General features: G+C 48.0%; 1 protein-coding gene across 1 annotated transcript; it reads left to right on the forward strand.

The window, feature by feature from the left end:
• The first annotated feature begins 404 nt into the window (after positions 1 to 404).
• On the forward strand, positions 405 to 2,696 carry LOC127672930 (hydroxycarboxylic acid receptor 2). The gene has a single exon (XM_052168369.1). It carries the CDS (start codon positions 548 to 550, stop codon positions 1,628 to 1,630), a length of 1,083 nt encoding a protein of 360 aa, XP_052024329.1. The 5' UTR covers positions 405 to 547; the 3' UTR covers positions 1,631 to 2,696.
• The last annotated feature ends 22,047 nt before the right edge of the window (positions 2,697 to 24,743 follow it).

Here is a 24,743-nt window from a genome sequence, read left to right on the forward strand (position 1 = left end):
GACGAGACAGACAGACAGACAGGAAACTATACAGATTACTAATGCATAGTACAATTTCGCATGAACTCTTACTGCTTCTGGAAAGCCTTGCTATTTGTTTAGCACAGTGCATGATTGCTACCATTGTTAATTTATTAATTATGTTAGCCAAGCAAACGACAGTGAATGAATTCTCCAAGGCCAATTAGCTAGCCAGCGCGCATGCGTGCAGCCTTCAGAAGGCATGCCCTCAGATTTGACTCATCCACAGTCGACTGCCGGCTTGCCTAAACTCATCCTTTACATCTAGAAAATTTGCGGGTTCCCGTCTGCCCAGGGGACTTTTTTTTTTATTACTTGTTTATGCAAACAGCATGTTGCATAAGAGCCTTGCTAGCTTTTTTTTTTTTCCCAAATGATTTCGTAGTTTCCTGGTAACCATTCAGTCATCTCTTTCAACACCCTGTCATGACATAAAGCTGAGGGCTGAACCACACGTTCACCACACAGACACACACTCGCCTTGAGCTAGGTGAGGCGCTCTGGGGCGGACCGGCCAGACCCACTCATGAGCAAGCAGAACCATTTTCTGGTGATAAACGGCAAGAACTGCTGTGTGTTCCGAGATGAAAACATCGCCAAGGTCTTGCCGCCGGTGTTGGGGCTGGAATTTGTGCTCGGACTCCTGGGCAATGGCCTTGCCTTGTGGATTTTCTGCTTTCACCTCAAATCCTGGAAATCCAGCCGGATTTTCTTGTTCAACCTGGCCGTGGCTGACTTTCTCCTGATCATCTGTCTGCCGTTCCTGATGGACAACTACGTCCAAAACTGGGACTGGAGGTTTGGAAGCATCCCCTGTCGTCTGATGCTCTTCATGTTGGCCATGAATCGACAAGGCAGCATCATCTTCCTCACAGTGGTGGCTGTGGACCGGTACTTCCGGGTGGTCCATCCGCACCACTTCCTGAACAAGATCTCCAACCGGACGGCGGCCATCATCTCTTGTTTCTTGTGGGGTCTCACCATTGGCCTGACAGTTCACCTCCTCTATACAGAAATGATGACCAAAAATGGCGAGGCAAATCTGTGTAGCAGTTTCAGCATCTGTTACACTTTCAGGTGGCACGACGCGATGTTCCTCTTGGAATTCTTCTTGCCCCTGGGCATCATTTTCTTCTGCTCAGGTAGGATCATCTGGAGCCTACGGCAGAGACAGATGGACAGACATGCCAAGATCAAGAGGGCCATCAACTTCATCATGGTGGTGGCTATCGTATTCGTCATTTGCTTCCTGCCCAGTGTGGCCGTGCGGATTCGCATCTTCTGGCTCCTCTACAAACATAACGTGCGGAACTGTGAGATCTACTCCTCGGTGGACCTGGCTTTCTTCACCACTCTAAGCTTCACCTACATGAACAGTATGCTGGACCCAGTGGTCTACTATTTCTCCAGCCCATCTTTCCCCAACTTCTTCTCCTCGTGCATCAACCGCTGTCTTCGAAAGAAAACATTGGGTGAACCCGATAATAACCGGAGCACCAGCGTGGAGCTCACGGGGGACCCCAGCACAATCAGAAGTATTCCAGGGGCGTTAATGGCTGACCCCAGCGAGCCAGGCAGCTCCTCTTATAGGGCTTCTACATCTCGTTAAGTTACTATGCCAAGAAGGGAGATTGCCACTCGGGCCTGTGCTCTCTGGAGAGGCAGTTTGGCCATTGCACAGGGTAACAGCCTCAGACTTGGCTTAAGCTTTCTTGGAACTTCTAGATTCGGAGAATCGGATTTAGAGAAACAGCGTGGTTCAGTGAGCGGTTTGTTTGCGGAGGTGCGACCGTAGAAATCTCAGAGGAACAGAAAGCAAAGTTTCCAGACAGTGGAAACTTCTCAGCCTCCCAAGTTTATGGGACTGGAGAAGACAGAGTCCTGCAAAGTTTGAGCCCTAGATGCACCCAGCCACACCTCGGTTCTGCTCAAAGGCACCGATGCTCCTTCATTGCTAGGGTCCTACCCAGCCTGTCCGTGGAACCCAGTGGGGACATGGAGAACCAAGAAACTGGAGACAATCTCTACCCAGGTGTCATTGATAAGCAAGTTGGTCACTTGTGTTCTGTAGGACCAGTTTACCCTTCAGCTAGACTTTAGCAGAAACGGAAGAGGAAAGAGATGCAAAGACTTGTTCTCCAAGTCTCCGATGGTGGTAAGAGGGGAAATAGCCCCAGGCTCACCAAACTCAGTGCTGGGGAGAATCACTCAATAAGCAATTCAGCTGGGCAGTTCAAAGGCTTTGGGGAACACAGTGGCTTCCCTCCTCTGTCTGCTCTTACTAAAAGGGATTCAACTGTGTCCATGGTTAAGGGGGGGCGGGTTCATTGCTTGGGTTTCTGTACTAAACATCTACCATTTCAATAAATTTCGACAGGAGACACAGGCTGCTGCGGCATTTGTCTGGGTTAGGGTTCACAGAAACCATTTTCTTACTTAAGACCTGGGCTATGAACTGTATCCTAGCAGGGAAATCCAGTGTACTACAAAACTACAGAAGGGTGCAGAGCCCTGTCATGAGACAGACAGCCAAGGGGACGGGCACCGGTGGGGAATGCGTGAGGTAGTTACATTTGGAAAGACTGCACAGAAGAGTTTACAATGGGGCTTCTCCCTTTACAGTTTGGTGAGCGTTGCTATTAATAGCTGTATATTAAAAAAAGACTCGGACCTGAGTGGGCTTCTTCTTCTTCTTCTTTTTTTCCCACCCCTAGGAGAAGGAAGATAAGCTTCCCATGGAATGGTTTCAGTTCTCAGTTTAGAGCCAGAAAGGAGATGTACCAGGTTGCGTCTTGCCAGTTGAGAAACAAGAAGTTTCTGTTGTACTTTCATTTCCAGTTTCTGTCCCTCCTAGATCCTTTGGCAAGATGATCTTTCCTCCCAAGCTGGATGCAGATGAAGAATTCAGATACCCTGGTTTCTCGGCGCTCAGTGGATGGCAAGAAACCAGAGCCAGATGCAGCGTCTCTCGTTCAAGGGTTTGCAGTTTTCTGTCTCTATGACCTTCATTCAGCTCCTACAAGTGGGAATTTAAAAGCAGGGTTTGCCTTCTTGTGGAAGGTGGCAGACAGAAGCTCAGAGCTGAGCAGGGTTTTCCCCCAGTTCAGATGAGTCACAGGGAAGTGGGCGGTGAAATTCCTGCTCCTTGATCAATCGAAGTCAATAGTTTACTTCTTTCTTTCTTTCTTTCTTTCTTTCTTTTGGTTTTCTGGTGTTGAGCAGCAACTGTTTGCCAGGCACCATTCTGGGTGATGGCAGTACAGCCAGGAGCAAAGCAGATAGATGCTCTTCCTCACACTGAACCCAAATTCAAGACAAGGGAGGCAGGCAGGAATGAAGGAGAGACGTGAATGAAAAGCACTTGATGTTGTGAAAGCAACCAGGTGTGACTATGGGAACAGAGAGGATGGCTCGGGTGGGATGGCTGGCAGGGCCTCCAGGGGGGAGTGGCATTGAGCTGGGCCAGGATTAACTACGTAGAGCAAGCTATGAAAACCCCTGGGCTGGGGTTTACGGGAAAGAGGAGTGAGTGCAGAGGTCCTGAGGTGACCAGGAATTTGATGGGTGTGTGTTAGTCTCCTAAATTATTGTTAATTTTTGGAGGACAGCTATCCAATATCAAGGTGTTGGCTGGGTTTGGCTCCTGGCACCAGTCCTGCCAGATCTCTCTCTAAAACCCTGTGATTGACAGCGATACTTCTGCTGCTAGGCTTGTAGAGACAATCCTCCACTCCCTGTCTGCTGAGATTCCAGGCATGTATGTACCACCATGCCCGCTTTATGTGGTACTAGGGATCAAAACCAAGGCTTCACATATTCTAGACAAGCACTCCGCCCATCGAGGCCATATATGCAAATATTGTTTAATTTACGCAAGGGATTTGAGCATCCTTGGATTGTGGCACCGTGGGTATCCTGGAACCCAGTGTATGAATGTATGTATGTCAAGGCTCAGATTGGAAAGGGCAATTATAACAGTATTTTTTTTTAATTTTAAGTTTTTATGTATGTGAATGATGTGTATAACACTACTGCTTACATATGGAGGTCAGAAGACAACGTTGTGGGGTCAGATCTCTCCTGCCATCTTAACTACAGTTCTAGGGATCAGACTCAGCTCTGTTTACAGCCAAATGCTTTTACCCTCTGAGGCACCTGACTGGCCCCGGTTACCCGTATTACAATAATGTCTGTATTCTCTTCTATGCCCTCTGTCTTGCAGCTGTTTTCTTTACTTTGGGAACATGGCAGTTCTAGGGGCTTCACATTCCAACTACCCTGAACTTTGTAAGGAGAGATTTCCTCTCTGTTATCCCCAACAACCTCTTCCAAGTGTGGGCCTATGAGCCTCTGAGTCTAGAACCAAAAACCAGGAGTTCCAGACCATGCCCATCCCTGATGTCAGGAACTCTTCTCCCTTTCAGATTTATTAGACTATTCCCAACCCTGTTCTGGGATCTTCCTTAGAGTGGGGGACTCTGAACAGCATCTAGGATCCTAAGGACAACATAACCTGGCCCTTCAACTGTGGCTCAGTTTAACATTCAAAACACTTCCTGAATGTGATCTGGTGCCATGCAGGATTCACTGTTGACAAGCACCAGCTGTCCACACAGATGACCTGTCCAGGGGGGGGCTCTCACCCCTCATCCTCCCGCCCCCTGACTTTGCTTCTGTAATCAGTGACTTAAGAAACCAGTTCTTCAAGGTGCCTCAGACAGTGGCAGTGTTGGCAAAGTCACAGAGATTTACCATTTACCAACATCAAGGGATCTGGGTCAGCTCCGACTGGTCCGGCTTTTGCTTCAAGTTGGTGATGTCTTCACATTGGAACAAGGCTGTCCCTGCAGAACAGGTCTGCAGTCTACTTGGGAGGCTGAGATGGGGGGGGGGGGAGGCTTAAGCCTGGGGATTTGGAACCAATCTGATCCACACAGGAAGACCCTGCCTCAAAACAAACACAAAAACAAAAGCCAGGGCTGGTAAAACGCCTGCCACACAGAACTAGGCGTGGTGGCGTACATCTTGCGTCTCAACACTTGGGAGGCTGGATCTCAGGACACCAAGGCCAGCATGGTCTAAAGGGAGAGTTCCATGTCAGCCAACACCATGTGACTCAGCCCCAAAACAAAACAAAACCAAACAAACCCTGACCCCCCAGAAACCAAATCAAATAAGCAAGCGAACAAGAAGTGGGCACAGCAGCACACATCTGTACTCCTAGGGCCGAGAAGGGAAAGATGGTCGGGGTGGGAGGGTGGCTGGGGAGGGGAATCACTGGAGCTTACTGGGCACCTGGCCTAGCAGAACTGATAGCTCCAGGTTCAATGAAAGATTGTGTATCAAAAAAAAAAAAAAAAAAAAAAGGAAGGCTATTGGGGAAGGCACCTTCCATCCACCCCTGGCCTCAGCAGACACTTCCACTTATCTTTTTTTAATATTTATTTATTTATTTTATGAATATGAGTACACTGTAGCTGTACAGATGGTTGTGACCCGCCATGTGGTTGCTGGGATTTGAACTCAGGACCTTCGGAAGAGCAGTCAGTACTTTTAACTGCTAAACCATCTCTCCAGCCCTCCACTTATCTTTTGTTATAGTAACAGAGTATTGTCTGTTATAATGAGTTAATACAAGGGTCCTAGTGCTACGAAGAACTGCAGTATATTCCTGCTGGGTGGCCGTGTCCTCCCTCTGGACACATTAGTTTGAGAGGGAAGGGAGGATGCTTGAGGAACTCAGAGGAAAATAACAAACTTCGGAGGACTGTCCCTGAGTCTCTATAAGCAGCAAATCCTTGCTGTGGAGGGGACACTCTTCAGCAGTACTGCCTTCAAGTTGTGCTTGGCGCTCCCGAGATACCGTTGTGTAAGATGTCAGCCGTGCTGGGGTGGGATTTCCAGTGATACGGTTGCCTGCTCCTGAGAGTCACCTCAAAAAACCCACTGGTCCACTGAGCTTGACTTAAGCTCGATTAGAATTGTTTTGTTGTCTGTCCAAGATTTCTTATCTAAGGCAAGCAGACATCTCTTTTACACGGTCTCTGGGAAATTCATGAAACTTCAGATTAGCTTGCACAAGAAATTAAAAGCAGAGAGAGGAAGGACATGTCAGAGAAGACTAAGAAAAGTAAACCAGGCCAGATGTGATAGCAAAACATCTGTAGCACCAGCACTTAGAAGGTCAGGCAGAAGGATTGTGAATTCAAGACCTGCCTCAACTATACAGTGAATTTAGGGTCACATGGTTGGCTTGGGCAATTCCCAGCCAGGACTGGGTCCTTCACCCCACTCTTAGCCATGACTGTGTACACTGTCAGACAAATCAGATTTTCACACAGAAGAAACTACTGATCCCAAATCACTGCTTAGAAAATGTCATGAAGGGGCCAGCGAGATGGCTCAGCGCGTCAAAGGGCTTGCTGCACTAGCCTGCCTGCCGACCTGAGTTCAAGCCCTAGAGCCCACATAAAAGCCCTAGAGGTGGTTGGTTGTGTGCATCGGTCTTCACGATACTCCTGAAGAGAGATGAAAGGCAGAGCGGTTCACCGACCAGTTAGCCTGGAGCTAGAAGTATGTCAGAAACAAGAAAGCCTTCTTCATCACAGGGGAAGGAGAGAACTGATTCCCTAAGGTTGTCTCTAAGCACAAAAGTGGTCCATTACACACACACACACACACACACACACTCACATCATGCACAACAATAATTAATTCAAATTTTAAAAAAAATCTGGGGCTGGAGAGATTGCTCAGCAGTTAGAGCACTGGCTGCTCTTCCAGAGGTCCTGAGTTTGATTCCCAGCAACCACATGGTGGCTCACAGCCATCTGTAATAGGATCCGATGCCCTCTTCTGGAGTGTCTGAGGACAGCGACAGTGTACTTACTTACATAAAATAAATAAACATTTTTAAAAATCCAAAGAAGTAGCATTGGCCATTCACAGGTGTGTGTGTGTGTGTGTGTGTGTGTGTGTGTGTGTTGTGTGTTTTTTGGCTTGCACATTCATTTATTGTAGTCATGGACATCCATCCTAGCAGTTCAGGAGTATGAGGCAGATGCTCTACCACTGAGCTACATTCCTATTCCTAACTTTTATATATTCATCAGGGACAGTAGGGGAGACGCCTCCTCCCTGCCAACAGAGGGGATCACAGCTTCCGCTACTCCAAGCTGGGGACCTAGGCTCATGATAGGTGCAAGGCATGCTGGACAAGAGCCTATAATCTAAGAGGAGAGGCAGTGGGCAGTGGTGGATGGGCCTGGTGGCCCCTCAGTGTGGTGGCCAAATGGTGACAGAGCACAAGGGGGCCCCAGACACTTTGTGCTTTTGACCCACTGGCCCAGCATTCCCAGAAGAGGGAAGTGTCACCGGACCACCTTGGTCTGCCGCAGCATAAAGGGTGTTATTTAAACTAGTGTGCACAAAGACACACTCTCTGCCGAGTGTTCCTTGGGTCAGGATTCAGGGCACTCTGAACTTCACCGGCAAGCCTGGGCTTCTAGCCAAGCCCAGCTCAACTCTCCGGAAACACGGTGCCCAGTCAGCCGTGCCATAGAGCTGTATCTACTAGTTACATCCACCAACCTTTGGGAGCAATTTCCATCTTGCCAGCCCAAACCCATTCATTCCCCTGTGGTGGTCTAGACACAAGAGAGGGGCCTGCCTGGCGAATGAAGATCTTTGTAGTGGTGTACGTTACTTTATAAGGTCAGGACTAAGAAGGGAGAGGAGGCAGCTCAGTTGGTAAAATGCTTGCCACACAGACATGAGGACACACGTTTGGTTTCCAGAACTCAGCTAAAATGCTGGGCGTGGTGGCACTCACTTGTCGTCCTAGTGCTGGGGAGGTAAAGACAGACAGAGCCATGGGGACAGCTAGACTCGCCTACCTGTCCAGCGCCAGTCCGAGAGAGAGACCCTGTCTCAGAAAACAAGGTGAGGACTGGTGAAGCGGAAACTCGAGGGTTCTTTGGAAAGTTGGTTGGATGGTGTTTTGCTGGGGCAAACGGGAGAAGGAACGTTTGGCGGAAGCAGACAGAGGTGAGAGGACGTTCTGCTAAAGCAGGCATGTGCATTTGTCGAGACTCCATAGAAACTGCACCAAAAAAAACTTCTGGTGGTGTGCTGCAGTTTGTTGCCGCTTCTGAAGACTCGGGCTGATTGGATGACCATGCTGAGGCAGGGCCTGTGCTGAGGCAAGACATGTGGAGGACACGTGACGTTTGGAGGGTATAAATAGGACTCCACAGAGTGACAGAGACAGAGCTTGGCTTACTGGCCCAGCTGGCGGTGCAAGCTCTGCAAGCTCGTGGGTCTCGAAGATCTTCGCTGATCTTCGCTTCCCTGGGAGAGGCACAGCTGAGAACTTCTTCTGGGGTTCCTGTGGCTCCCGCCTGCTGCCTCACACTGAGGCTGAGGCCTGGCTGTCCTGCTAGGTTGTGTCACTGCTGTTGCTAACCCAACACTACTGAGCTGGACTGCTGCTGTATCCATGAGGTGTTTGCGAGTGGATCGAGCTGCCGCTGCCTGCTGACCTGTGAACTGAACTTCTGATTGCCAGACAACACAGACAGGAGTTGCTCCACAGAACTTTCTAGAGTTTGGAGAGAAAAAAAAAAAGAACTTTTCGAAACAGGTCCACTTCCCCCATATCCTTTCTTTTCCACTACCTCTAGTGGAATGGCGGGCTACAAGGGAGGTTAAAGCATTTAAGATCCATTATTAAAAATAGGATTTGAAAAAATTAAAGTTACAGACTGGCGAGATGGCTCAGCAGGTAAAGATGTTTGCCACTAAGCTGGAAGACCTGAGTTTGATCTCTAGACCCTACATAATGGAAGGAGAAAGCCAGTTGCTACCAGTTGTCCTCTGACCTGTGCCTGTGCTCAGTAGCACTCATGTCCACTTGACACACACACATACATACACATACACACACACACACACACACACATCCACCCACATCCCCACAAAAGACAGACAGACAGAAGTTCTGTAAGTTCTGTCCTTTCTTTGTCTTGGATGACCAAAGGAACAACATGACTATTTCAGAACCAGTGCTGGATTCTCTTTGGGCCCAACTGTAACATTTGGCTGCACGCTGTCACTTTGGGGAAAGGGGGCTGGTGCGGGACATTGTGATCATCGGGGCCTGGCCTAAGGTCCACAATCCCATGGCCCAGTGTGAGGGAAAAAAAAGGCCCTCCAGGCTCTCAACAAATATTGATTTACCCGGAGCCCTGATCACACCCGGATGAGAGTTTACACTGGAAACAGCACCTGACAGCCTCCAGGCAAGTTGGCAAAGAGAGAAACTGAGCTCTTCTGTTGACGTCGTAGCCAGGTTGAAAAGCAGCTGGTTTCTTCTCAGCATCTGCAGAACACGTGACATTTAGTTGGTGGCAAAACGGCTTTGATGAAGTGACAAAAAGGACAGACTCCATCGGAGAGGGGAGGGTCTTAGTGCGGGTGTCGGTGTGCAGCGTGTGACAACCCCGAGGTTATCCATCAAACCCGAGATTTGCTCTCTGGCATCTGGTGAGCCCCGCGCTCCGCTCACCCAGCCGCTTCCGGCTCACCCAGTCGCTTCCATCCTAGACCAACGATTCCCTATACAGATGCCGTCATAGGGAAGATGCTCTTCCCTGTTTCATAGAGAGATCGACGGAGGCACAGAGGGTTCGAGGAACCTGTGAAGGCCATTCTTGGTCAATGATAAACCAGGAGAACAAACGCTTGCATCTTCACGATCTGAGCACAAATGGAATGACAGACAGGTGGACAGATAACAGGATCTGGGAAACGGGCTGCAAGCTTTGACTCACATGAGGGGGTCCGGAATTCTTTAGAACGGTCCAGGCTCCCAGCCATTAGAACTTCAGACCCTTCCGGGCTGCCTGGCCCAGTGCCTAGAACTTAGAGGATGTTCTAGAACGGCTGGTCCCCGTCTCCAAAGCTGACTCTTGGATGACCTTGTTCCTCCTTGTGAAAGGTTCTTAGTGCATTTGTTTCTTTTTTCCCTTCTTAAAAATGTCCGTTTCCCCCTCTGGTCTGGAGAGATGACTCAGAGGTTAGGAGGGCACACTGCCCTTGGTGACGGCCCCAGTCGGGTTTCCGGCACCCACGTGGTGATGGAAAACAACCTCTAATGGCTTCTACTGGGTTCCAGGTGTGCTGGGATTAAAGGCGTGCTTCACCACAGCCCTCTTCTGGCCTCCAAGAAGCTCTGCACTCATGCGTACTTACCTACACACAAACTCACACTTTTATTTGTAAAAGTAAACTAAATCCTTTAAGAAAACTAGAGGTGGAGTCACTCCGTGTTTTAGAGCAGTTCTTGTTCTTGTAGAAGATCCCAGCGTGATTCCCAGTGCCCACTTGGGGCCTCACAACAACTTGCAACTCCAGGCTCAGGACATGTGACAGCCTTTTGTGACCTCTGTGGGCACTGGGCATGCACATGGTGCATACATATATATCCATACATGTAGCCAAAACACTCATACATATAAAGTAAATAAATCTCAAAAATGGTTTGCAGGGCCAGATGACACATGTTTTTAATCCCAGCACTAGGAGACAGAATCACACAAATCTCTGTGAGTTCAAGGCCAGCCTGGTCTACAGAGTTCCAGACCAGACCAGGAGTACCTAGCTTACCTACTTAGACTCTATCAAAAAATTTGATTTCTACGTGTGTGTGTGTGTGTGTGTGTGTGCACATGCCATAGCATATATGTGGATGTCAGAGGAAAATAAGTTACGGGGATCAGTTCTCTTCTTCCTCCATGTGAATTCTAGGAGACCCTCCACCTTGGCAGAAAGTGCCTTACCTGAGTCCATCTTGCTGGGAGTGGACATTCCTTGGGAAAATCCTGTGGAGACCCCAGGAGAGCATGGCCAGCCAGAGATCAAGGGGCAGGACTCACAAAGCACAACCCTTGTGACACAAGGTGGGAAAGCCTGTCATCTCAGCATTGAGAAGATAGAGGAGGGAGGACTGTGTGATTGGAGGTCATCCTTTGTGGCATGGAAAGTATGAGGCCAGCCTGAGTTACAATGGAAAGTATGAGGCCAGCCTGGGCTACATGGAAAGTATGAGGCCAGCCTGGGCTACAAGAGACCCTTGCCTCAAAAACAAACAGGGACTGGCGTTGACAGTGGTTCACAGCATTTACCGCTCTTGCAGAGGACCTCCGTGTGAACCAGCATCCGCATCCAGCAGTTCTCACGACTTACAATTCCAGCTCCAGAGGATGCGATGCCTCTGACCTCTGCAGGTACTCATACTCATGTGCACACACATACATAAACACCATTAAACAGGACATCTTTGGGCTGGATATGGTGGCACATGCCTTTAATCCCAACCCTCAAGAGACAGAGGTGGGAGGATCTCTGAGTTCAAGGCTAGCCTGGTTGGCATATGAAGCTCCAGGACAACTAAGGATGCATAGAGAGACCCTGTCTTAAACAAAACAAAAAACAAATGAAGAAGTAAATAAACATTGAGGGGGAGGGAGAGGGAGGGGGGACAAGGCTGGGCTGCAGTTTAGTTAGCAGAGCACATGCCTAGCATGCACACAGCTCTGGATTCATTCCTAGCACCACATAAACAGGATGGCGACGCACACATTTATATTCTGAGTATTCTGGGAGTAAAAGCAGGAGGATCAGGAGTACAAAGGCCATCCTCAGCTACATCGTTGTTTTAAGGATAGCCTGGGCTATATAAAACTGTTTGGCTTTTTTTTTTTAAGTTTATCTTTATTTATTTTTTTTCTTTTTTGGTTTTTCAAGACGGGGTTTCTCTGTATTGAGAACTCACTCTGTAGACCAGGCTGGCCTCGAACTCAGAAGTCCGCCTGCCTCTGCCTCCCAGAGTGCTGGGATTACAGGCGTGCGCCACCACTGCCAAGCTTTTTTAAGTTTAAAACAATCAAAATGACACAATCCTGCATCTACATGGTGGGTAGGTAGCTAGAGGTGGAGCAGCATGTAAGAGCACTTGTTGCTCTTGCAAGGGACCTGGGTTTGTGTCCCAGAACTCAGACAACCATCCATATCTTCAGTTCCTGTGTGTGTGTGTGTGTGTGTGTGTGTGTGTGTGTTTACCTATCTATTTACCCATTAACCAACCCATCTATGTATCAATCTATGTATGTATCTATGTATCTATTATCTATTTATCTACCTATATATCATTCATTCATCTATCTATCTATCTATCTATCTATCTCTTAACCTATCTGCTACACTCTTGCTATGGAATACAAACTGGCATCAAACTGTCAGCCATCTTCCTGCTTCTTCTCCCGCCTCTGCCTCTAGAATGCTTCCTGGAATTCTAAGTGTGGGACACCATACTGATTCCTGCCTTGTTTTCATGTCCCTGTAATCAATATTGACAGATCTCCTCTCTAGAGAGGAGAGCTTTGTCTTGGCTCCTGATTTAAAAGTGGCAGAACACGTCCAGTCACTGAAATCGCTACAGTGGCGGTGGTGGGTGTCGGGAAGCAGAGAGCCAGGCCGGAAGTGGGCAGGCATAACATTCCCCCACATGAACATGACTGACTGACCTCTGACATCTGAGGCCCACCTCCTAAAACCGTCACAGCCTCCCAACACAGTGTCACCAGTGGGGAAACAAGCAGGAAATGCTTGAGCCAGCAGGCTCTAGTTCAGATCCAAGTGATCAGACTCAGAACTACAAAGAAACCAAAGTCTGTCGTTGATGGTGTCTGGGCTGGACTGCTCTGCCAAAAGCCCTGGGTGACAGAGATAAAATCTGACTATCAACCTTCTGTGGGGTCTGCCTAGTGGCTCCAGGACAGAACACCATACGTGTTTGTTTAAAATCCGAATAGAATTTGACAAAAAAAGAAAAGAAAGAAAGAAAGAAGGAAGGAAGGAAGGAAGGAAGGAAGGAAGGAAGGAAGGAAGGAAGGAAGGAAGGAAAAAAGAAAAAGAAATAAAGACCTGGAGAGACTGGACAACAGAGAAATGCAACATCAGGAAAAGCAGAATTACACTAGGAACATATTGACTTTTCATAGGCAAACACACCCCGAGTGCTTCCACTATCAGCCGATCTGCCTTGTTGGTGATGGAAATCAACCACAAACGTCGATGAAAATGCAACTTTAAAAAAAAAGTGGGGCAGTGGTGGCGCACGCCTTCAATCCCAGCACTTGGGAGGCAGAGGCAGGAGGATTTCTGAGTCTGAGACCAGCTTGGTCTACAGAGTGAGTTCCAGGACAGCCAGGGCTACACAGAGAAACCCTGTCTGGGGGGTGGGGGGAAGAACCCACTCAACCAGCAAGCTAGACAAAGGTACTTGCCACCAAGCCTGAATCCCCAGACACACGTGGTGGGAGGGGACAGTGGTTCCCTGCAGGTTGCCATCTGACCTCCACAGAATGAACACACTCAAATATTTGTTTAGGTTAAAAAAAAAAAAAGATAGCCAGGTGGTACTGGTGTGCACACCTTCCATCCCAGCCCCTGGGAGGCAGATGCAGGCAGATCTGATGTTTCAGTCAGGATTTAAACACTAAAATCAAATAAACTAAAACTGGATGTTGAAGATGGCCCAGCAGTTTAGACTGCTTGCCTCTCTTGCGGAGGACGTGAGTTCAGTTCCTAGCACCCATGCGATTGGTAGGTCACAACTGCTGTAAAGCCTGCTTCAGGATTCAAGACCTCAGGCATCTATATTTGTGTTTGTGTGTCTGTGTGACTGTGTGACTGTGTGTGTCTGTCTGTACCGGGGGTTGGGGGTGGGGGTGGGAGATTTAAAAAGGTGACAAAACATGCTAATGATAGAAATCGGGGATAGACAGCCAAGCCTGATAGCACACGCCTGTGATCACAGCCTGTGGGTGGAGGCCGGAGGCTCAGCTTGGGCCTGGAGAGATGACTCTCCGGTTAAGAGTGCTGGACGTACAACCAGAGGATCCTGGTTTGATCCCTAGCACCCATATTTCGACGTACAGCCGTCTGAAATCTCAGTTCCGGGGCGTCTGATGCTCTCTCTGGCCTTCCAGGGCACCAGGCACACACCTGGTACACAGACATACAAACAGGCACAACATCGTCATGCACATAAAATTGAATTTAAAACGTTTTTTTTTTTTTTGCTTTTGTTCTCTTTTGTTTTGTTTTGTTTGTTTTGAGACAAGGTTTTTCGGTGTGGCTTTGGCTGTCTTGAAATTTACTCTCTAGACCAGGCTGGCCCCTGCCTCTCAAATGCTGGGATTAAAGGTGCCCACCGCCGGGCAGTGGTGGCCCACGCCTGTAATCCCAGCACTCTGGAAGGCAGAGGCAGGCGGATTTCTGAGTTTGAGGCCAGCCTGGTCTACAGAGTGAGTTCCAGGACAGCCAGGGCTACACAGAGAAACCCTGTCTCTGTCTTGAAAAAACCAAATCCAAAAAACAAAAACAAACAAATAAACAAAAAGAATCAAGAGGAAGCTGGAAAAGTGTAGCCAAGAATTTGATTGTATCCCCAGGGCATCACTTGATGAAAGTACATGAGAAAAGACTTACCAACCACCCGACCCTAAAAAGAAAATCCAAGAGGACCAGGCGGAGTCAGGTACCTATGATCCCAGCCAGTCTGGGGAACCTGGGAAGACCCCGTCTCAGCGAACCAAAACAAACATGCAGGAGAAGGAGAGAAGCGGTGTTTCGGGCACGTGTGTTCCCAACATTTTAAATCTAAACAGAGTCAGGCCTTGATGGCACACATCCTTAACCCCGGCACTTGGGAGGCGGAGGCAGGTGGATCTCTATGACTTTGAGTCCAGCCTAGTCTACAGAGCGAGTTCCAGGACAGCCAGAGTTACAGAGAAACCCTGTCTTGAGAAAAAAAAAATCTAAGCAGGTTTATATCACACACTTGCTAAAGGGGATTTCAAATCCTTCTGTCAGGGAAACTGTGCTAAACGTCATTCTCTCAGCCAAGCCCCAGCGCGTAGGATGGGAAATGGATGTTTCCCACAGCCCATGAGGGAATGTGATCGAAAAGAAAGAAGAAAAAGAGAGAAGAGGAAGTACTAAGAAGTTCCTATTTTATTGGGGTAAAGGAGAAAGGAGCAGACACCATGAGAAATGAGCATTCGCCTCTGTCACTGGTTCCTGCTAGGAACCGCGGTCCTACATCTCTCCGCCTTGAGCACCCTGGGTGATGGGAAGAAGGCGCTGTCTCCTCCTTTGTACCTCAGGTTATCCTTCCGCACCAACTCCCAGCCTCAGCTTCTGAGTGCCACTGTATGCGCGGAGGACAGTGACCAGCTAGCAGGAGGTTCTTGTTTGGTCCTACCGTGAGGCGGTCAGTGCGAGCAACCGTGCCTGTGAGATGGCATCCCCGGAAAACCCCGACTGACGGTGCTTGGGGGTTATCTCCCGGTCAATGAACACGCTGTAGGACTAGATGGAGAAGCTACCCGGGAGCATGCGCAAAGAGGTCATATACGGTTCAAGCAATTCTCCCCGCATCAGATTTTGCACCACAGAGCCCTTCCATTTCACAGTGCTTGAGGAGTTTTCTTTAATTTTTAATTAGTTAAAAAAAATTTTTTTTGCATCAAAATATGCAATGCATTTGTTTAAAGGTTCTGGAGAAGCAGGCAGATATAACCGGTACACGGACTACACCCTGCTGTCCTCTAAATGGCTAAGAACAAACCCATCCTAGAATGCAGTGGGCTCCAAGCACCTCCTCAGACTACACGATTCTCACCTAAAACCTCTCCCGACCATCTCCAACACCCACATATCCTAATAATCTATAACAAATGTCCTTTAAAAACCCTTTGAGGGGCTGGAGAGATGGCTCAGCGGTTAAGAACACTGACTGCTCTTCCAGAGGTCCTGAGTTCAAGTCCCGGAAACCACATGGTGGCTCACAACCATCCATAATGAGATCTGTCACCCTCTTCTAGTGTGTCTGAAGACAGCTACAGTATACTTACATATAATAATAAATAAATCTTAAAAAAAAAACAAAAAACAGTCGAACAACAGGGCACATTTGGGAGGCAGAGGCAGATGGATTTCTGAGTTCAAGGCCAGCCTGGTCTACAGAGAGAGTTCCAGGGCAGCCAGGGCTACACAGAGAAACCCTGTCTCTAAAAAAAGCAAAACAACAACAAAACCTCAAACAAACCTTTGGGCGCCTTAAAAAAAGAAGAAAGAAAACAACTGGAAGTGGAGAGATGGCTCAGCGGGTAAGAGACCGTGCAACTCTTGAAGAGACCCGAGTTTGCAGCTCCCACGGACCTCAAACCACTCACAATCGCCTAAAGTCTGGCTGTAAGGCGTTTAAGCACATGGTACACATTCATAAATGCCAGATAAATGCTTACTCATACACATAAAATAATAACTAATTAACTAAATAAGCAAGCGGAAAGGAAGGGAGGGAGGGAGGAAGACACTAACAGACACTGGAAACCGATCTCCAGGGAACTAAGGCCCACAAAGAGCACTGAGCCATGGCTCTGCTGTGCCTGGTTCACCTCCCCCGGGAGCCCCTTTAGCTTTGACTATTACTCCAAGGCACAAGTCTGAGAGGTTCACACCATTCGCACACAGGGCTCTTAGTCTAGAGCTATCCTCTAGTGCCAGAAAGTCAGGTTCCCAGCTGCCTTCTCTAACATGGAGAACAGCACCTGTCCAGAGTCCTGAGACATAAACCAAAGGGCTCCCACCACCCCTGCCGCCGCCATGACTCTCCCTCTGCTGTAACTCTGGTGGCACAGGGACGGGCACCTGCGCTGCTGAGCCAGCGTGGGAGAACATTTCACCCCATCTTGGACTTTTACCCACTGGCACCTACTACACTACGTAAGAAGTGGTGTCAGTCACTTCAAATACCAACATCAGGGCATCCTAGCTTCAATGACATTTTTTTTTTTGAGACAGGGTCTCTTATGTAGCCTTGGCTGGTCTAGAACTCACTATATAGACCAGTCTAGTTTCCTGAGTGCTGGATTAAAGGCATGTGGCACCATACCTGGCCGCCAATAACATTTATTTATTTATTTATTTATTTATTTATTTATTTATTTATTTATTTATTCATTTATTGTGGTACTGAGTTTGATACTCAGTGCCACATCAGTACCATGTCTGGCTGGGGAATTCTCAACTTTAATATATGACTGGCAGAAGGACAGGACAGGTGGGCTCTAGGCTATTAAGCTGACCCCTGAGGAGCAGAATCTTTGGGGCACTGAACTGTGAGGACTCCTGGACCTTGACATTAACTGTCCGACTTGAACAGGACCGTGTAACCCCAAAAGGTGCTGATACTGCCTCTGTGTTGTGGAGACATAATATTTAACAGAAACGGGTTTTTTGTTTTGTTTTGTTTTTAATTTTCTTATATGAGTACACTGTAGCTGTCTTCAGACACTCCAGACGAGGGCATCAGATCCCATTACAGATGGTTGTGAGCCACCATGTGGTTGCTGGGATTTGAACTCACGACCTCTGGAAGAGCAGTCAGTGCTCAACTGCTGAGCCATCTCTCCAGCCCCAGAAATTTTTTTTTTAAAACTTTTTTGTTGCTGTTCTTGTGCTGAGGGCAGAACCTAAAGTCTCATACATGCTCAGCAAGTTCTCTAGCAAACCCAGACAGAAACACCTAGTATGACTTCAATGAGAAATGTCCCCCACAGGCTCATGTACTTGAACACTTTGTCCCCACCCACCCACCCCACCCCCACCCCCCCCATCCCCACCCCCCCACCCCTACCCCCCCCACCCCCCCACCCCCCCACCCCACCCCCACCCCCACCCCTATTGGTAGGACTATCTGGGGAAGTTAGGGAACCTTTAGAAGGCAGAACCTTGAGGGGCGGGGTCGGAGGGCTTATGGCCCCACCCTACATGCTGTTCTTTCTCTCTGCTTCCTGTGTGGGGGTGAAAAGGTACTCAGTTGTCTTTCTGCTCCAGCCATCATGCCTTCGCCGCCATGATGGTTTCTATCCCGGACCCTTCCCCCCAACCCCCATTCCCAACCCCTCTTTTAAGTTGCTTTTGATCATGGTGTCTTATCACAGCAACCAAGCAGAAAGGGAACTGACACACATATTAAGGGAGGGCAGATTGATTTGGGGTTCACAGTTCACCACATGGGGAGGGGGTGTGACTGAGGCTGTTTATGCCATGGTGAACCAACAATTCACTTTGAGTGTAACCGTTAAAGGCCTGCTCCCACAAGCTAGGGTCTCATGGCTCCTCTTAAATAGTCCCACCAACTGGGGAATGAAATGTTCAAAACTGGAACCTGTCGGAGACAGTTCAGATTCAAAGCGTAACAATATCCAAAGAGAACTGGAGATTCAACTTGGTTTGGAAACCCGGCGGAGCTGGTGCGAGAACCACCGTGAACATACAAGAAACTATGGACATACAGGACAGGCCAAGGAGCTCAGAGAACGGCGCAGGCCAGCGTAGGATACCATCATATAATTCTGATTTTCCACGAGGGAGACTTTTCTCAAGCCTGGGAACTCCGAGGGCTATGAGAGAGAAAATGGATCTATTTGACTGCGTAAACATTCAACTATTTTGTGTGACAAAGGACACCATAAATAAAACCAATTCAAATGGTGGAGCTGAAAAAATATTTGCAATATAAATAACAGCTGCCAACAGCTGCTGATTGTTACCGCGTTCCAGGCAACCCGTCTGTTTACGCGTATTCTGCAGTTACCTCCAGCAATGCGGCGAAGAAGGGATCTCGGTGACAACAGAAGTGGCTAATCCACAGATGAAGAAACTGAGGCATGACAAGATTAAATAAGTTGCTGAGGCCACATGGGCAGGCGGGGCAGAATCAAGATGTGACCCTTGGCAGGCCTTGCTGTCACCCCTCAGACGGAAGCTGAGAGCCAAAGGCACGCTATTTAAAGATCTTCTACAGAGTGACCTGACCAAGCCAAATGGACTGTTTACAGAAGAGCAAACCCAACTAGCTAAAGGACTTAGGAAAAGAAACTCAACTTCAACAGTACCCAGAAAATCACAATTAGGGCCTGGAGAGATGCCTCAGGGATTAAGAGGACCTAAGTTGGGTTCCCAGCACCCAGGTTGTAAGGGTCACCTTACAACCACCTAACTCCAGCTCCTGGATGGGGGTCTGACACCCCATCACACAAAGGAAAATAAATTGAACAGTCAACAAAGGAAAGAAGCAACAGGGTATCACCACTGTGCATCCGACCAACTGCCATGGACAGGGAAGAGAAATGGTGTCTGTCGCTGGCAGAAATGTAGAGAAAAGGGCATTCTCATATTCTCTGTGGTCACAGGGGAAAGTAATCTGGCAAAGCCTGTTAAATTGAAACCAAACGTCCCCTTTGACATGCTAATCCCGTTCCTGGGAAGCTGTCCCAGAGAAATAAAAGGACGGCAATATTCAAATATTTTTTTTAAAAAAAGTTTATGGGAGATTTTTTTCTTTTTTGTTTTTGGTGGTGGGAGGGGTCAGAAAACTGTCTGAAGAGGGAACGCCCCTGTAAAGGATATGGGAAATGATTGAGTGAGTTATGCTATGTGGGGTATTTAGTTAACGATTAAGGATAATGACCATCTCTGATTTATGTTACTTCCAGAAGGTATTGGGAAGTGTGAAAAACATGAAGCTTTAAAAAAATGCATGGGGCTGGCGAGATGGCTCAGTGGGTAAGAGCACTGACTGCTCTTCTGAAGGTCCTGAGTTCAAATCCCAGCAACCATATGGTGGCTCACAACCATCTGTAATGGGATCTGGCACCCTCTACACTGAAGACAGCTACAGTGTACTTACACATAATAATAAATAAATATTTTTAAAAAATTAAAAAATTAAAAATGCATGATATATATGTGTGTGTATGTATAATATTTATATATAGATATGTGAAATGTGATATTTGTGTATATATTTTGCATATTTATATTTTATATATATGAAAAATGTATGTTATAACCAAGTGGTGCACACCTTTAATCCCTCCCTTGGGAGGGAGAGGCAGGCAGATCTTTGTGAATTTAAGGCTGGTCTGGTCTACAGAGAGATTTCCAGGGCAGCCAGGGCTACAAAGAAAAACCTTGTCTCAAAAAAGGAGAGGAGGTGGAAGAAAAGAAGGAGGAGGAGGAGGAAGAAGGATGCCTTCTGTTTTTCTAAAACAAGGGGAAAAAACTATCAGTGGAAGGCCTCGTGTCAACCCAGGGAAACTCCTGGGAGTTGAGAAACTAGGGCCTGAAGAGAGTCAAGTGGCAAACTAGAACCCACAGGCCAACTGCCTGGATGCTGACTGCTTTGTGATATATACCATTTTCCTAGATGTGGCTGCATCTACCGCATCTCCCACAGTAAAAAATGCAAAAGGCCTTGCTATTTTTCAAGATTATCCCTGCCCCGGCATGACTGGAGAGGGTGTGCCTTCCTATAGTTTGCAATCATGGATGTCTCTCCTCCCACCTGTACCTACGCTCTACAGGTCACTTGTGGGCCATCTTTAGTGTTCCGGCTCTGTAAGGCTGGGCTGAGTATGAGGCAGAGACAGTGTGACCCCATACACTTACAGTACAGAAAAAAATGTGTGCAAGTAGCGGGTGTGTTTGCACATACTTTTTTTTGTTTGGTTTTTTTGTTTTGGTTTTTTCGAGACAGGGTTTCTCTGTGTATCCCTGGCTGTCCTGGAACTCACTCTGTAGACCAGGCTGGCCTCGAACTCAGAAATCCGCCTGCCTCTGCCTCTCAAGTGCTGGGATTACAGGCATGTGCCACCACTGCCCAGCTGCACATACTTTTAATTTCAGCATTTGGGAGGCAGAGACAGACAGATCTCTTGAGTTTGAGCTACACTGGTCTACAGAGTGAGTTCCCAGCCAGTTTGGGCTTCACAGAGAGATCCTGGACAAACAAAAAACAAAAAACAAAAAACACACACAAAAAAAGGTCTTTACTGGTCCTGCACACACACGTGCCAGGGCCGAAGGAGAAGTAAGCAACTGTGGTCTTCCACGCCGGAGGGGAGGTGGGAACCACAGCCGCTGGCTAGAGTGGGCTCCGAGCAGGCCTGAAGCTCTGAGCCTCAGGCTCACTGTTTGCCGTGACGCTCGTTCCCACACTTTCCTCAGCCTTACAAATGTTTATAGAATAAACACAAAATTGAACAAAGAGAGCTACATAATCCCCAAAGAGAGGCTGACACACTGATAACCGGATCGGGTGGGAGTGCAGGTGGCTGCAAGGACACTCTGGCAGGCACTGTTGGCACGGAACCCACTGTCATAGTCATCTCTGCCACTGGACCCACCTTCAAAGAACGACCCTCCTCCAAGCAACTGTGCCTTTTTGGAGGTGACTGGATCCCAGCGGAGCTACAGAGTGGGGTGTGGTTAGCTTTGGCCTGTTGCCTAGACAATGCTGAGGACACGGAGATGTGACTGCTTTGCACAGATTTTCCTAAAGGGCTTCTGGGATCCCGAGATGATGTCCAGCTCACAAGTGTCTCCCTAGCATGTGTGAAGCCCTGGATTCACTTCCCAGCACTATGGCACAGGCCCGCACTCCCAGCATTTGGAAGGTAGAGGCAGGACAGTCACAAGTTCAAGGCTATCCTCGGCTATGTACAGAGTTAGAGGCTAGCCTAGGCTACATGAGACCCTGTCTCAGGGCTTGGGATATGGCAACTCCTCAGAGAGTCAATCGTGGTATTCTCACATGATCCAGCAACTAAGTAAATGACCAAAGAATTAAAAATAGGCGACCCAGGGCAATACGCATACAGGTTCATACATGATAGCATCGCATGATTGTTTAGCAATGTCCAAAAGGTGGATGTAGCTCCAAAGGGGCAGATGAATGAATGATCAAAACGTGGTCTCTTCACACAGTGGAATATGATTCAGTCATACAAAAGAAAGGAGTGTTGACACACGCTGCCGTGCAGATGAACCTCAGAAGCATCAAAGGCGTATGTCACCACCGCCAGGCACTCAAGCCCTTCTTGTATCTTGAGGTGACAAGCACAGAGCAAACTAGGGTGCTCAATGACGCAAGAGAGAAACACCAAAAAACCCCTAAGTTCTAGCCTGGTGTGGTGGCGCACGCCTTTAATCCCAGCACTCGGGAGGCAGAGGCAGGTGGATTTCTGAGTTTGAGGCCAGCCTGGTCTACAGAGTGAATTCCAGGACAGCCAGGGCTATACAGAGAAATTTTGCCTGCAAAAACAAAGAATCAAACAAATCTAAGTTCTTACTGCTTGGGGATGTAGTTTAGTGATGGAATCCCTGATGTCCTAGGTTCAATCCCCAATATCAGGGCAAAAACAAACCATAGAATAGGTTCTTGACTCTGTCCCTGGCTTGTTCCAGAATTCTTGATTCTACGAAATCACAGGTGCCATCTTTCCTTGAAGCCAATTCTAGTTAAATATCCGATGCCATCAACATATTTGAGTAAACAAAGTCACCTCCCGGTCAAGAGAATAGGAAGATCTCTGGCCTGGGTAGAGACCTAACATTCTGGTTGGACCCCGTCATTCACTTAGCCAGAAACCGTGCTCAGAAAGTAGGCCCATCTATGCCAGGCGTAAGACATGGACAGTAACTTGTCATGAATGAGATGCTATCGTTTCCCTAGGGGAGTAGATTATGAGCTGCACATACAGGGTGTGCCCACTTTTCTGAATTACTCAGAATTTTAAAAGTAACCTCTCTAAGCATGCTTTCCTTAACACTTTGGGCTTTTCCTACAGAAATTTGGGTTTCCTCGCTCCTTCTCTGAAGCTCCCCTCTGTGCCCTGTGGCTGCTTGTCTGCCTTGGTTCTGACCTCCCCACCAGTGTTTCTGAGCTTCTGTTTGAGTCCACTCTTAAATTCTTTTACACAGAACACCATAAGGGCCCTGATTCCCCCTGAATATTCATTAAACTCCTCCCCCAAATTCCACCAATAAAAGACACCCTTTGCAATACAGCAAGGCTCTGAAACAGAAGACAAGAAAGAACTTTACCTAAAGGGTACCAAGACTCAGAGGTGAAAGAAGTTCGTGCTTTCCAGAAAAAAGGCCCCTGTGTGGCTATAGCTTAGGCAGAAGAAATATAGCTGCCAGGCAGTGGTGGCGCACACCTTTAATCCCGACACATGGGAGGCAGAGGCAGGTGGATTTCTGAGTTCGAGGCCAGCCTGGTCTACAGAGTGAGTTCCAGGACAGCCATGGGCTATACAGAGAAACCCTGTCTCAAAAAAAAAAAAAAGAAAAAAAAAAAAGAAAAAAAAAAGAAAGAAAGAAATATAGCTTTTCAGAGTAGAGGCCTAAACAATGGTTTTTAAAACAATCCCAGCTGGGAGTGGGAGGACCTATACCTTTAGTACCAAACAATGATGCCCTATCCTCCTAAAAGAGTTCCCCAGATTTCTCAGGGTTAGGGGAGAAAAAAAGGAGGAAGAGGAAAAAGACAAAGGCAGAGGGAAGGAGGGCGGGAAGAAGAGAGGACAGGGCAGACAGCGCTCCAGAAGACCCAGGCCCGTTATCTTCCTGGTTATCTAGCCAGTCTTGCTTTGGGTACGTAGTTAAGTAATCAGAGCTGGCAGCTGTAGCATACACAGGCGATACAGACACAGGAGCCACAGTCTGACCCTGACCTCTAGGAAGCTCACTCTTTCTGTGAAATGGTCTGTGCAGAGAGGTGAGAATATTCCTCTTCAAAATCAGCTTGGGTTTTATAGGGGACCAAAAGCAGAGTCTCATACTAGACAATGCTTTGCCTCAGAAACACATCCCCAGCTGTCTCGAGGGAGTGACCAGAGAAGAGCAGAGAGAATAAACAGTTCCTCTGGCAGCTACACCACTCACTCTCATGATTCTGGAAGATTCTGGGAGAGCTCCTAGAAGGTTCCTGCCACTCCACATGGGAGGATGCTTTAAGAGAAGGGAAACTGGCCCGGCTTCTGAGTGGGGTGTGGGAAGAAGGCTGATCTGGGGGTTAGTGCCAGTAAGTGCTGACGAACTGGATCTTTCTATATTTATTAGCACCAACACCCGAGCGAGCCATTGTGTAATGCATCAGCTAGGAAAATCAGCATCCCAGGTCACCGACAGGAAAACCTGCTTGCACAGCTGATGAAGTAAGAGGAACCTCCCCAAGCTGTTCTACTGCAGGTCTAACTAACTCAAAAACCCTCAGGGAGACAGAGAAACTCAGGACAGGAAAGTAGACACTCTGCTAACAGATGTTAGGATCCAGAAAGCGCCTAACAGACATATAGCATCCTTCCATAGGCATTTACAGTTAATACTGCCGGGGACACATCTGCATATGGACTCTTCCACCCAAATTCCCTTCTCTGGCCCTAGAGAGAGCCCCAAGCCTCCTGCACCTGGATGCCCAGTCTCCACTCCCGAGAGTGTTCTGATTAAAGGGAGATCTGCTTCTGTAGAGGTTCCATTTCTTCCAAGATTTTCACGTCCCCCTCAGCCAATCCCCAGGATTTAGCAACTCCTTTATAAAGGTTTTGAAGTTGTGACAGAGACGCATCAAGATTTCTCCCCCTGACAAGTGTGGGTGTGTGGGTGTGCCACATGTGTGTGCCTGTGGAGGTCAGAAGAGGGCACTGGCACTGAATCCCCTGGAACTGGATTTACAGGCAGCCCTGAGTCGCTGGACCCTGGGAACTGACTCTCTGGAACTGACTCTCTAGAACAGCGGTTCT

Source organism: Apodemus sylvaticus, chromosome 22 (genome assembly GCF_947179515.1).
Source record: "Apodemus sylvaticus chromosome 22, mApoSyl1.1, whole genome shotgun sequence".
NCBI lineage: Eukaryota > Metazoa > Chordata > Mammalia > Rodentia > Muridae > Apodemus > Apodemus sylvaticus.